Source organism: Crotalus tigris, unplaced genomic scaffold, assembly GCF_016545835.1.
Source record: "Crotalus tigris isolate CLP2741 ecotype Arizona unplaced genomic scaffold, ASM1654583v1 scf7180000020347.5012614909:4044961, whole genome shotgun sequence".
NCBI classification, from domain to species: Eukaryota; Metazoa; Chordata; class Lepidosauria; order Squamata; family Viperidae; genus Crotalus; species Crotalus tigris.
The window spans coordinates 3,800,163-3,814,465 of NW_024097978.1; the positions used below are offsets into that span (position 1 = coordinate 3,800,163).

Here is a 14,303-nt window from a genome sequence, read left to right on the forward strand (position 1 = left end):
TTACCCTCCTCTCGGTGCCTGGAAAGACTTTTTGCATAATTCTCCTTAGGCAGTTGCAAAGTGCCATATACATTGTCTGAGAGAAGAATAAGCTGGATTTTGCTTTGGAAGGTCCTGCTGAGAACAAATCTTCACCTTATGAAATAGAACAGTGCACTGAGTATTGACAACCACTGGCCATCAACTTTATTGATTTTAAGAAAGCATTTAACTGTGTCCACTGAGAATCTCTATAGCAGATCCTACATTTATGTGGTTTACTGACAGATTTCATTATTATCTTTAAGGATTTATACTATCAAGCTGCTGCGTTAGGACCAAAAATGGTCGTATGGACTTCTTCGAAATTACTACTTAGACAAGACTGTATTCTATCACCACTCCTCTTCCTCATGGTTCTCAACTATATTATGCAATTAAAATCCCGCATTGGGAAAGGCATTCATTAGTTTGACCAAGACTGTCTTGGCAACCTGATACTGCTCTACTTGAAGAAGACAAGACAAAACTGCAAGTGACAACTGCCTTAGATAAAGATGCAAACAAAATTGGCCTCAGAATAAGTGCCAAGAAATCGAAGATCGTGTATGTGAGTTTTATCGTAGAGATGGACATCAAGTGCTGCATTGGAAAAGCAACAGCTGGTTCTCTGGTTCTCATCATCTATATCACTAAAACGTAAACTCCATTTGCTCACCTCTATAGTGATCTTGACAGCCATTTATGCCAGCAGGACTTGGAAGGCATCAGTAAGTATTAACAAGATATCTTCCAAAAAAGATCCTAAAGATTCGTTATTTTGATCATATTACTAATAAGAAATATGATTTCTCCTGCAAATTACATAACATTGTCACATGCAGAAGACTCCAACTTGCAGGTCATATTCTCCGCATGGAGAACAATCAAATCCCCAAGCTGGGAATGAGATGGATTCCCACCCCACTGCCAAACAACCAAGAGGACACTCTTGAAATACATGGTGAAGAATATTCATAGAAGACTTAAAAACTCTAAACATCACATGGGAAGGTGCTGAAGCACTCACTCAAGATCCCTTGCTTCCTGATATGCTACATAGCATGGGAGGATCTAATGCTAATGCTAATACTTAAAAGTTTCTGATGTGAAGTTGTGTATCTGATATACATTTGCATTTGCTTTAGCATCATTATAAGTTTTTAGAGCATGTTTGATCATTTAGAAATTTCAACTCTCATTCCATGTATACCATGCAAACACAGATCACCCTCCATTATCCAGAGCAGTTTGATCATCTGAATGCAGGAATTAAGCTACAAAAACTTATAAAAAATCATAAGGAGCTCTCTAGTCCATTGACTTCAATCCTGAATCCAGATTAAAAAAAATATCTGAGAAATGTTTGTCCAGTCTTTACTTAAAAACATCTAAAGGGAACTTACTATCTTTGTTAGGGTACATATATTCTTATGTTAAACCAAAATCTACCATTTGGTAACTTAATTACATAATTATTATTCAAGAACAGGATGAAGTATCTTTTTGAAGAAGTCTTTTTGTTGTTTGAGTTCTCAGTTTTCTCATCAAATTAAAAAAACCCCTCTTTTTGTTAATTAAACAAAGTCTCTCTTTGCAGGACTGAGTTTTTAGGCTCCTGATAATTCTTGCTGTCTTCCTTAGACAGAGTGCCAGAGTACTAGAATTGCACATAATTTTTGAGATGGGATTTGACCAATGCAGAATAAATTGCATTAGAAAGGAAAAATAGCAGTGGTGGGAATGACATCTTTCTCAGCAATGCAAATAAAATATGAAGAAAGAAACCAGCTATGATAAAAAAGGAACTGAGAAAAGAACATCAACCACATATAAATATACAGGTAGTCTTTGAGTTATGATAACTGAGAACAGAATTTCCCTTTGTGTGCAATACAGTCATAAAGTATGATATCACATGAACAGATTGCTTAGTGATGGACTCTCTTTTGCTGTCATTATCCAAATCCCATCAGTCATTAGGCGAAGATTCATCCTGATCCAAGCCATTCCCAGCTTGGTACTCCCAGATCTGAGCTTCGTTAAGGTAAGGGACTGCCTTCTTTACCCACACATCTATCCTCTTCTTCCTCCCTCATCATTGCCCTTTTAACTACCTTGCACTCTGCTGTCTCTGCCAGCCTTGCCACCGCTTTGTGTTCCTCTTGCCTTGCCTTCCACCCTGTGCTTGCTGGCCCTGCCTCTTTGCTACATCTAACTGACCTTCACAGTTTTCCTCCCTCTGCTGATGAAGAACACCCAGTTTGGCCCTATGCAAGGCAATTACTGGTTATGTCAGGCCTTCTTCCCAAGATTACATGTGTCATTCTCTAAATAATGTCTACCATTCTTCAAATAATGTGGGCCATTCTCATGATGCTTTGGAAAGCTTCTGAGGCATTCTGAAGCATTGCAAGAACAGCCTACACAATTTGGAGAATGGTGCAAGCAGCCTGAGGTAAAAGGCCTGGCATGGTCAGCAGCTGCCTCACATAGAGCCTGGCTGGGCTTGTCAACAGCAGAAGGAAGATGCCAAAGGTCATCTGGGAACAGCAAAGCTGGTAGGACAAGCAGAGCACAGGGTGACATGGCTAGTAGGCTGGCAAGAGGGCTGGTGGAGTGCTAGGCAGCAGGCCAGCAGATTGAGTGGAATGGAGGGTGGTGGGAACAGCTGAAGCTTAGTGCTATGGTACTGGATGGCTGGGTGTGGCATGGGGTCTTAGGAAACACTCCTTGGTGTCAGTGGAACTTGGGCTGAAGTAGAGGCCCAGGAATGCTGGCACCAGCAGACTGCTGAAGGCTCCAGCCTTCTACATCAATCCTAGTGCCATCACCCCTGCAGAGGAGTGTCATTGTACAGGAAGGCCAAAAGAGCAGAGATGGGGGAGAGAAGTGGGTGGAGGAAGTGAAGCGCCTTAGAGCAGTGGCCCCCAACCTTTTGGGTGCCGGGACCAGTTCCGTGGACAGAGGTTTTTCCGTGGACCAGAGGGAGCATGGTTTCATGTGCTACTTGCATCCTGCAGATGGGGCTTCACTTGTTTGCATGGCCCAATTGCTGGCATACCATGGCCTGGTGTCAATTCTTGGACCGAGGGTTGGGGACCCCTGCCTTAGAGGTTGTAAGTGTGGATGGCTGCCACACACTCATATATCATGTGACTGTGGAGGGTATACTGCTATGGTCATAACCCTAACCCTACCCTCAGGGACTGAGTGTAAGTGCCATTTGTTCAGTGACTGAACTTTAAATGGTCACTGAACGAATGGTCAGATTTTGAGGACTACCTGTGTGCACAGGGGAGAGGGTTCTCCCACTAAAAATCTTGTCAGGCAGAGAAAATTCCAGAGGGTAGGTCTGAGCCGGCGCATCCTCATATAGACTGGGGGAAAAAAATTCCAAGGGGAATTCATCTGTAGTTTGTCTGGTCAAAGTATTTTCAGAAAATAGATTACTATTGCAATGGCAAATAAGACCATTGTGTTTATTTAAACCAACGTATATGTTTTCAAATGAAAAAAAAGCATTTTCATAATCCATCAGAGATAGCTTCAAGGGACTGAAGGAAGTTCTTACCATGTACATGGGTCGGCTGCATTGTTGTATATAATCTGTGTACAATACTATAGCTATACGTCGAAAAATCCCAAGATCTATGGCAGAAAACAACAAAAGGAATTAAAATATGGCAATCAGTGTGGGGAAAAAAAGCATGCACAGCAAACTGCCATGCTTCCCCCCCCCCACAAACCTCATAACCTTTTGATACCCTTTGTCCCAAGGAAGCAGCCAGAAGATCACCCCCTTTTGACTTAATACCTTACCTACCTAAATAAATAATATGCTTAAGTTCCCCCTTATCTCTTCCTGTCTTTGTCAGTTCTTTCTCCTTTTGATCTACATGTATTTGTTTTTACCTGATCTCTGAACAGGTAATATGTTACTAGAAAATAATTGCTTATATGAAGGAATTTTCCAATGAAGAAACTTTATGTCAGCATCTAAAGGTTAAACTTATGAATGTAAAATGTCAGCATTTAATGTAAAAGCCTATGTATGTAAAAAGTATATAAAAACCAATAAACACACAGAGACTCTCAAGCTTTCTCAAGCTGTGACAAGCAGCTCTGCAGCAGCTTCAAATCTCTGCTCAAGACATGCCTGAGTCTTTTTCTTAGCATCTTTACAACTGGTGCCTGAACAGGGACATCCCCTCCCGAGGGAAAGCAGCAACCAACATATTTACAGTCATCTGGAACAGACCCCTTGGTGCACCTTCTCGTCTTCTCGTCCTGCGAGATTTCTCAAACTGTAAGTATGTGCTGCGATATATCTCACCATCAGCAAAAGCATGTAAGAGAGTTAAAGTTTCTCTTACACAAATCAGGCGTGACAATGCCTGAAAGGGAGCTTAGGAAGCTAGTGAGTGAGATAGAAAAAAACTGTCCTTGGTATCCTGAAAGGAGGGCACTCCAGCTTAAGGATTGGGAAAGAATAGGTAACACCCTTCATCAGGAATCCCGAGCCTCAGTTGATGTTTTGCATTGTTGGCATCAATGTCGCCATGCAGTGGAAAAATATGGGGCTGATGCAGTACAATTAAGTTCTACTCCCTCTCCAGGTTTTGATCATGAAAAAGTTTCAGTTCCATCAGCTCCTGTATCTTCCACGATGGATGTGACACCTTCAGAGCAAAAGAATTCTAGATCTTATGTTTCCATTCGCCATGTATTAGAACAGTGGTTCTCAACCTGTGGGTCGGGACCCCATTTGGGGTCAAACGACCATTTCACGGAGGTCGCCAAACAACGCAGTCGGCCATTTTTTCCCCCTTTTCCTTAGGTGTGCTACTCCCTTTTATTCTATTGGCTTTTGAAAGCCAATAGAATAGACTCTCTTGAATAGAGTCTAATTTTATTGGCTTTCAAAAGCCAATAGGAATTGTCCAAGCTGTCTCTGCCCTGCTGAGCCCACCAAAAGTCCCATTCTGCAAACGGTGCTGCAAGTTGTCTGCAGCGAAGGTGAGCTGTCTGGAAGTTTCCACCCCTCCCTGCTGAGCAACTACTAAAAATGTAAGTAAAAGAGAGCCAGGGGTGGGAGGTGGGAGGCCGGCGGGCACAGGGAAGGTTGCTGGCGCGCGTGGGGCCTGGCGGGTGCCTTACCTCCCTTTGGCTGGGCCAGCTGGTGGCCCAGCCGGTGGTCAGCCTGCGCCGTCTCTGCCACTTGCCAGCTACGCCTCGGCCGGCGCAGGGGGCGGCACCACGCATCACGGCGCTCCCGGGCAGGGAAAGTCCTCTACTTATGACTGGTTGGGTAGTCCTCGACTTACGAACGGTTGGGGGTCGCGGTATTAAAAAAGTTGAGAACCACTGTATTAGAAAATCAAATGGCGAAAGGAGAGGGAGATATGCAGGAAATAGCAGATATGCTCTCAGTTTGTCCTGTACATTTGACTGGGCAGGTAGATGCGAATGGAGTCCCAGTGGTTGAATATCGACCACTTTCTTATGCAATCTTAACAGAATTGCGTAAGGGTATAAGAGATACTGGGTTAAACAGTTCATATGTGCAAGGTATGTTAGAAGCAACAATGAGGAATCATGTTTTGGTACCAGAAGATTGGAAAACAACAATTCGTATGTTATTAACACCAGCTCAGTATGTGGTATGGGATAGTGAGTTTAGACATCAATGTGCATTAAGAGCTGCAACTTCTGGAGGTGCTTACCTCCTAGAACAGTTATATGGCTCTGGTGATTACACTCCAGTGGATGCACAAATTGTTTTGCCTATAGCTACTCTTCAAATATCCTCTGAATGTGCTTACAAAGCTTTTGGAAAAGTTCCTATAACTGGGAAACCATCTCAAGCATTTTCAAATATTCGTCAAAAGGCAAATGAACCATATGCAGATTTTATTAACCATCTGCAAGATGCCTTGAGATGATAAATTGATAATCCTGATGCCCAAGCTGAATTGCTTATGAAATTGGCTAAAGAAAATGCCACCACTGAATGTAAACGGGCTCTTATTGGATTGGGAGCAAAACCAGATTTAGCAGAAATGATAAAAGCATGTCAGGATATAGGGACTGTTTCTTTTCAAACTAATCTCTTAGCTGCAGCTCTTACAAAAACTCAGGGGAAATGTTATAATTGTGGTAAAATTGGACACTTTAAACAGGAATGCAGAAATCCTGGGGAAGGAATGTATGCCTCCCGATCATTTAAAAATATGGCTGGGAGACGTCCAAAAACAAAATGCCCTAATCCCTAAGGGATTTCATTGGGCTGATGAATGCCGGTCGGGAAACTTCAAAGTGGGCCGGTCTCTGGTCCCGGTCCAAACAGAGACCCTTCAGTAATTCCATCAACAATTAACAATAGCCCTGCTGCCACTAGAGGGAGTGCTGGGATAGATTTAACTATCCAACAAGAAGTGTGTTTCAAATTTCCAGGAGAAGTACAAGTAGTTCCTTCACAACTTTCTGGACCTCTCCCTTCTGGATATGTTGGATTAATTTTGCCTCGATCTAGCATGGGAAAAAAAGGAATTTTTGTAATACCTGGAGTAATTGATTCTGACTATACAGGTGTCATCTTTATTCAATTATGGACTAACATGCCACAGACTTTGCCAAGCAATACTAGTCTTGCACAATTACTCCATTTGTCCTATTTTGTCCCTGCAGGGGGTCGTGATAGGGATCGAGGGGACGACGGGTTTGGTTCCACGGATCCCATTGTAATTGCATTAACCACCCCAATCACCACCCAGCGACCCCGTCAGACAGTCTTTTTTCAGGGTAAGCCTTTTGAGGGCATAATTGATACAGGGGCTGAGGTTTCAGTAATTTCAGCTAAAGATTGGCCTGCATCTTGGCCCACTGACCCATGCCCTAGTGTCTGGGGTGTAGGAGGGCGACAAGGTGCACGACAAAGTACACAATTTCTTTCTGCAAGTCTTCCTAATTCTACTGTAACTGTTCAACTTCATCCTTTCATTCTTGACATTCATGTCAACTTATGGGGACGAGACTTGCTTAGTAAATGGGGGCCTACCGTCACCTTCGATGAATAAAATGTTTGCCTTACCCTTAACTTGGTAACTACTACACCTGTTTGGGTGGAACAATGGCATCTTCCTCTGTACAAATTACAGGCCATGCACAACGAAGGAAAAACCACAGTGTATTTCCAAACCAACCAGACTTGGAATTTAACTTATTGACCAAAGGAAAACAACCTGGAAATCTTATTATAGTTCCACTTGCAGCATTTACCACAGCTGAGCAAATTAAGTACTTGAGTACTCAATTTGTGGACAGAATTCCACGTAAGAATTGTCACTTAACACTTTTGATATTTCTTACCAGTAAGCTACTTAAAGGAGTATTAGCTGTGTTAGAAGCACAAAAAGTATATTGTATTGAATGGCTTTACTTATCCCATCCCAAAATGTTTTATCTTTTATCCAGGTTGTTGCTGAAATAACCTTAGGACACAATCAAGCTTGTCCTTGAAATGGGACTGATTTAATTTTGTTCTTTCTATCCCAAAATTTGATTTTCAATTTTATTTTCAGAATAACTTATCTCTTCTGCTGCTATTTTAGCTTTCCACACCTTTTCTCAACAGACTTTTAACTTAATCTCTGATTCTCATGATATGTGCCAACTTATTTTTTAATCTTACAGGTGCTTACATCACGCCCAGGATCAACCTCAATCTTATGGCTTTGTTTTTAACTTTACAGCAGCTATCCTTTGTTTTTAAAGGACTGCCTTCACCATGCATACTTAATTTATAATAAAAAAGTTGACCAAGCTTTTAAATCTCATATTTTAAGAAGTGCTTTATTGTGTGTCTGGAAGAAGTATTATTATAAGTTAAATTATAAAATACCAATCTGGGGGATTCCTGGACACGTGATAGAGGGGGTAGCTATGGGTATGAATTTGGATAGGATTTCTTATAAGGAACTACTTAGATTGGTAGGGAATGATTGGCAATTAAAATCCTTAGTTGAGTTAAAGCAAAAAAATATTGTACAGTGTTGGTTTCAGTATAATCAATTGTTGGCTAGGTGGAAGTTAGATCAAAAGGTTGGTATTACCTTAATGGATGAGAATTTGGTAATTCAGATTAAAGATCAAAATCGAGCGCATATAAAGAGAATTTATAATGCTTTAATAGATTTGGATTCGGAAATGGATTTAGTTAAAGATTGTATGGTAAAATGGGTCCAAAGTATTCAAGAACCAATTCCATTGGATATATGGGAGGTAATTTGGGTTAGAAATGTAAAATTTACCCAGGCCCAAAATTTAAGAGAAAATTTTTACAAAATGTTTTATAGATGGTATCTGGATCCTAAAAAGTTGTCTTGTATGTATCCTAATTTACAGCCCAAATGTTGGAGATGTGGTAGCTTGGATGCTACGTATTTTCATATCTGGTGGACTTGTAGAAATATAAAAGCCTTTTGGATTAAGATTTGGTGGAACATTCAAAAGATTTTTAGGAGAAAGATAAAGTTTACTCCACAATTATTTTTATTGGGTGTTATTGTAGATTGTGATGTTAAAGAAATTAATTTGATGTTGAATTTAATAACAGCTGCAAGGTTATTGGTAGGGCAATATTGAAAGAAGGATTATTTGCCTACTATAGAAGAATGGACGCTTAAAGTGTCAAATTTAGCAGAAATGGCGAAAATTTCTGCTTAATTGAAGGATCATTCACAAGAAAGATACATTTCGGTCTGGAGAAAATGGATAGATTATATTCAGAATAAATATGGGATTAAAAAGTTCCATCTAGTTTATGAGTAAATTTTAGAGTATTATTATTATTAATAGTTTATTATAGTAGAATTTTTATTAGTTTTATTATTATTTTTAGTATTAGTATTGTTAACAATTTGGATATTGTATTGTTTAATAATATTGATTTGTTTATATTATTATGTTTATTTTTAATTTGTTTATACCTATGTTAAAGGGGAGTTAAAGCGCATTATGGACTTGGTTATTTATATAGTTGGTTAATGTTAGTTAGAGTTTGATTATTATATTTGTAACTCTGTACTCAGCTCTGGGAAGTGGGGGAGGGAGGGGGGGTTAAGGGGTGTATACTGTAATTTTTATAAAACTTTTCAATAAAAAAAGGACTGCTTTCACAAACAAATAAAAAAGGAGGGGATCAAGGGTACCTAATTTGGCATGGATAACTCGTCAAGTCAATAAAGTCTTAATAACTTTAAACCAGCTAAATATTTCTTTTCAAAACACTACTGCCTACCAGCGTCACTTTCAGCAAAAAGCTGTGCTCCCTAATCCATTGGTATATTGTCAGCAATTGCCTGATAAAACCTGGTTAGGTCCAGTTCCCTTACTAACATGGGGACGAGGCTACGCTGCTGTGTTTGCTCCTACAGGCCCTCTCTGGATTCCAGCCCGGTGTGTGCGACCAGCCAAAGATGTCGTGGCATCAAATCCAGAACCCAATACCAGAAATGAAGCAGGTGACTCTTCAGACAGCACAACGTCCCTTTCACTCTCGCCATTGCAGTTGGCCAATGACCTGGGGCGATGTGAAGAACCTAACATCCAAAACGCAGGAGGTTCTGAGGCAACAGGGAAAAAAAACCTACACCAGAGAATTTATGCGCTGCCATATTTGCAGTTTTGACTGCAAATTCCTTAGTCATTCTTTGCCTCTCTTTCCTTTTTAATTGCTGTGTGGGGGCTCAAACTCTCCCACCTCGCATTATTCAAAAGCAAATTAATGTTTTACATAACTTGGCTTCTGATTTAAAAATTGATACCTTAGGAAATTGGAAATCTTCTTGGAAAGATTGTTCAATATCTCATTATAATAGTTGCTATCCTTATCAGCTGTTGTTGTTTATTTCAATGTCTTTTCTCTTTACTTAATAAGATGTCTTGCAATCTTCCATACTAAGCTAAGACCCACTAACTGCTCCCGCTTAGGATAATGTCTTCACTAATAAAATAAAGAAGAGTGAAATGTGGGGGAAAAAAGCATGCACAGCAAACTGCCATGCTTTCCCCCCCACAAACCTCATAACCTTTTGATACCCTTTGTCTCAAGGAAGCAGCCAGAAGATCACCCCCTTTTGACTTAATACCTTACCTACCTAAATAAATAATATGCTTAAGTTCCCCCTTATCTCTCCCTGTCTTTGTCAGTTCTTTCTCCTTTTGATCTACATGTATTTGTTTTTACCTGGTCTCTGAACAGGTAATATGTTACTAGAAAATAGTTGCTTATATGAAGGAATTTTCCAATGAAGAAACTTTATGTCAGCATCTAAAGGTTAAACTTATGAATGTAAAATGTCAGCATTTAATGTAAAAGCCTATGTATGTAAAAAGTATATAAAAACCAATAAACACACAGAGACTTTCAAGCTGTCTCAATCTGTGACAAGCAGCTCTGCAGCAGCTTCAGATCTCTGCTCAAGACATGCCTGAGTCTTTTTCTTAGCATCTTTACAAATCAGCATTTGACTAAGATCATGTTGAAACAAATATATAACCCAGGACAGAGAAGCAAGAATTGGCATAAAATAGACTGGAATCTACTGAAAAATGTTTGATCTTCCGAAAAGTGACAACGGACCAGTTATTTTAACACTAGTGATAAAAATATGACTGTTTATACCAGTGGTTCTCAACCTTTCTAATGCCGCGACCCCATAATACAGTTCCCCATGTTGTGGTGACCCCCAACCACGTATACATCACTGGGTGCCAGGAGCGTGGCCAAAGGGGAAAAAAATGGCGTATAGCCTTGTTTGGCAACCCCCGTGAAATGGTCATTCAACCCCAAATGGGGTCCCGACCCACAAGTTGAGAACCACTGGTTTATACTATTATTAGACAGCTGAAAACTAAGAAATATTGAGGTAATTAAGAATGGATTTTTATAGGAGATGATTGTAATCTCAATTATGGATTGGTAATCACAGGCTACAAACCTAACATTCATTTACAGCTTCCAGAGCACTTCCAGAATATGTAGCCAAAAATTAGCAGCAAAAATACCAATTTTCAAGGAATATACCATAGCTTTTCCCAATTTGTTTGCTATATGGCAAATCTTTAGAAGAATGTATTTACTCTTTTCACCCCTTAATCCTCTAAAAATTAGAAGTAGGTACTTCTAAATAGCATTTCAGTCCCACCTAAAATTATCATACTATGAACTTGGTCTTTTATACTGTATGAGGCTGAAGAAACAGAAAAAGAAAGTTCATCCTACCCCTTCCTGTAAATTGCTCATTTCTATTATAATAGAGCAATAATCTGAATGCGACTTATCTCTTAAGACACATTTTGAGGCATGGACTGCTTTCTACCAGCTCTGGCTGATACATTAATGTTGACTCTTCTGGGACATAGATAACATGGAATATCTGGATACTGTATCACAATTCATGTAATGGAAAAATACAGTTTTATCAAAACAGAGCTGCTAGCTAGAATCTTGACCAAGACAGGGAGAATGGAAATATTTCAATAGCTCCCAACACATTTTTGAATGCAGATATTTGCTTTAATACTGTACTTAAAAGTTTCATGCAACTAAAGACATGTGTACCTGAAAGGCTATCTTTTTCTCTAAGAATCTTTGCTGCTATTACCCAAGTCTCAGAATAGATGGGCTGTGTCAGCTGTAGTGTCCTCACTATTCCATGCTCTGAGTCCCTAACTTCGACCTTCTATTTTCTCAGGTCTTTCCAATGTTTAACTAGAGATACCATCCCTACTTTTTGTTTTGCTTAGATTGCTTTTTAAAATCAGGCCCTATGGAAGCATTTTATAAAAAGATATCTGCCAATAATTTTGCTGAAAGGTGCCCATTTATACCATCTCCAACCACCAACCTTCTTGAGAATAATAGCTATGCCATCTGGTTTATTTTACAATATCTATTCAGAAGGCACCGGGGATTCAAGCTATTGACTTTTCCATACATATCCAGAAAAATGAGCATGCTTCTTAGTCTTGCTACCAAAGTCCTTTTTTTGTTTAGTCAGAAGGGGGAAGTTACCTGGATCAGAGACATCTAGCTCCAAATGAAGCAGAAAAGAAAGGGGGAAAATGTTTGTCAGAAGAATATACTGATAAAGCAAAAGTATAAGGTAGCTAGGAGATGTTCTCAAATGCTTGCTAATCAAAATGTGCACACATACACAATTACCAGCTCTATGCTCCCTGTGAAAAGCACTACTTGCTGAAAAATAACTGTTGCTTTCAACACACAATAAATAAATATGCAATCCCTTAATGGGTCAATATTAGGTATAAAAAAATGAATACGGATTCTTAGTTCTATTTCTCAACCTGGCTGGCATGGGAATCCTGGGAGTTGAAGTACATGCATCTTAAAGATTGAGAAACAAATGTAACTCATTGGAGAAAAAAAATCAGTAAGAAAGAGTAAAGCTCATGCTCATATCCTGTCTGTTGAATGCATTGGCTTTCTGAACTTATTAGTAATTAGAGGTAGTAGATATAGATATATGCTTTTCCTGTCAAAAAGACTTACTTTGCATGTCTCTATGTAACATGCTTTCTATTGGTTAAAGTCAGACACATATTCTCAAGGCGATCTGTTTCCTTCTTCATTTCTGACTCTGACCTCTGCACTTCAACTACTTACTTGGGTCATTTTCTCTTCATAATGGACCTCCAGGCTTTTAGTAGTTAGCTATTAAACAGCCACCATGCCAGAAACTATATCAGCAATAGGGATACCATACAGGAAGGTAAATGCATCAAGAAAGTAAGACTGGATGGAGTCAAGTTAGTAGAAAGATACTTAAGGAGAACTGCAGATTGAAAATTAATTTTATCTACGGACAATAATTCCAGACTAGCAGCTCAGATGGAGATATAAAGGAGGGAAAATCCATCCAAAAACTTGCTTTACTATGTGGAAAGCTGGATTAGCAAAAAGCAGTTAATGGTTGTTCTCTCAATCACAGAATATGTATCTGCATCTGTAATATTTTAGCTCAAAATGTATGTATATCTGCAGCACTACTTTGCCAAAAAAATAACCTGGTTACCCAAACTAATATTGGACTTTGAGATAGATAAGCTGAAGTATAGCTGAGGACAACCAAAATTGTATTTTGATTTCCAAAACAAAAAAGCTACTCATGTACAAAGCACAATGATGCCAAGCACCATCACGTGCAAGATGCATTCCATTATGACTTGTTGAGCAAGTATTAACCCACAGGGGAGACAGCAGTTGACATACTCAACAAGTCATGATCAAGAGACCAGTTTAAAGGCTTTTGTGAAGCAGTAGGAATGATTAACTGGTGCAATGGCCATCATGAAGGGGATGCATGTACCAGCTTTCTGTGCCTATAAATGTACTGACCTCCAGGACAACAGATGTAGAGGTAGCTAGCAGAAGGACTCTGCACTTCTTTCTGCTTTTTTAATCCCAAAAGCTTTTTTTTTACTTAGCATGTCTTATGTAACATACATCTTATTGACTAGTCTGACATTCTCAAGGTTTTTATCACTTTCTTCCTCTCTCAGTTCATCTATATTTTTCTTCTAATTCTGAACTAAGCCATTCAGTACCTCAGCAGATTGAAAGACAGCACATTATAGTTGTAGATAGACTTAAGTAATTTGGGGTCCCTTATCACTAAATAAAGCTAATCTATTTTTCTTTCATGTAAGCAGCAGTCTTCAGGATAATTTATTTTTAGAGAGTTTTTTTAAAATTAACTAAATAAAGAAAAAAATATTGTATATACTCATGAATAAGCCCATCCAGAGGTAAACTGGCCCTCAATTTTCATGTTTTAATTTTCCTAGTTTATTTGTCAGCAGCACATATTCATTTTATTTTGGTTCAAACTTCAAGAGTTTTTTCTTCATTGATTGCGTTATCTTTGAGTCTATATAGAGGATATATCAGTCTTTCACAAAGCTGATGGAAAAACTTACCATATATATAATCAAAATGCAGCCAAGAAATTGAGTTTAGTAAATCAAACTCAATTTCTTAAGAGTATTTTGGTACTTAAATTCTTGGCTTATCCATGAGTACATTCGGTACACAAAATTATAAAACAATAAAAAAGAAACAAAAACCTACAAGATGTAAAGTTACATACATACATACATACATACATACATGAGCTAAAACTAGAAACACAGATCACCAAGATTAAAAATTTATTAAAACTGAGCTTTCGTCAGCGCCTGCTGACGCCAGAGTGTAAGCC

At 39.0% G+C, this 14,303-nt stretch overlaps 1 protein-coding gene across 4 annotated transcripts in view; it reads right to left on the minus strand.

The window, feature by feature from the left end:
- The window catches only part of SIDT1 (SID1 transmembrane family member 1), a 107,058-nt gene that overhangs the window by 18,598 nt on the left and 74,157 nt on the right, over positions 1-14,303 (minus strand). For 2 of the 4 annotated variants that reach the window (XM_039366628.1, XM_039366630.1), the window contains exons 20-21: positions 12,098-12,112; positions 3,593-3,669 (exon numbers count right to left, since the gene is read on the minus strand). In XM_039366628.1, the coding sequence (XP_039222562.1) occupies positions 3,593-3,669; positions 12,098-12,112 (92 nt within the window). The remainder of the gene's footprint in view (positions 1-3,592; positions 3,670-12,097; positions 12,113-14,303) is intronic. The other 2 variants (XM_039366629.1, XM_039366631.1) reach the window with 1 other exon arrangement.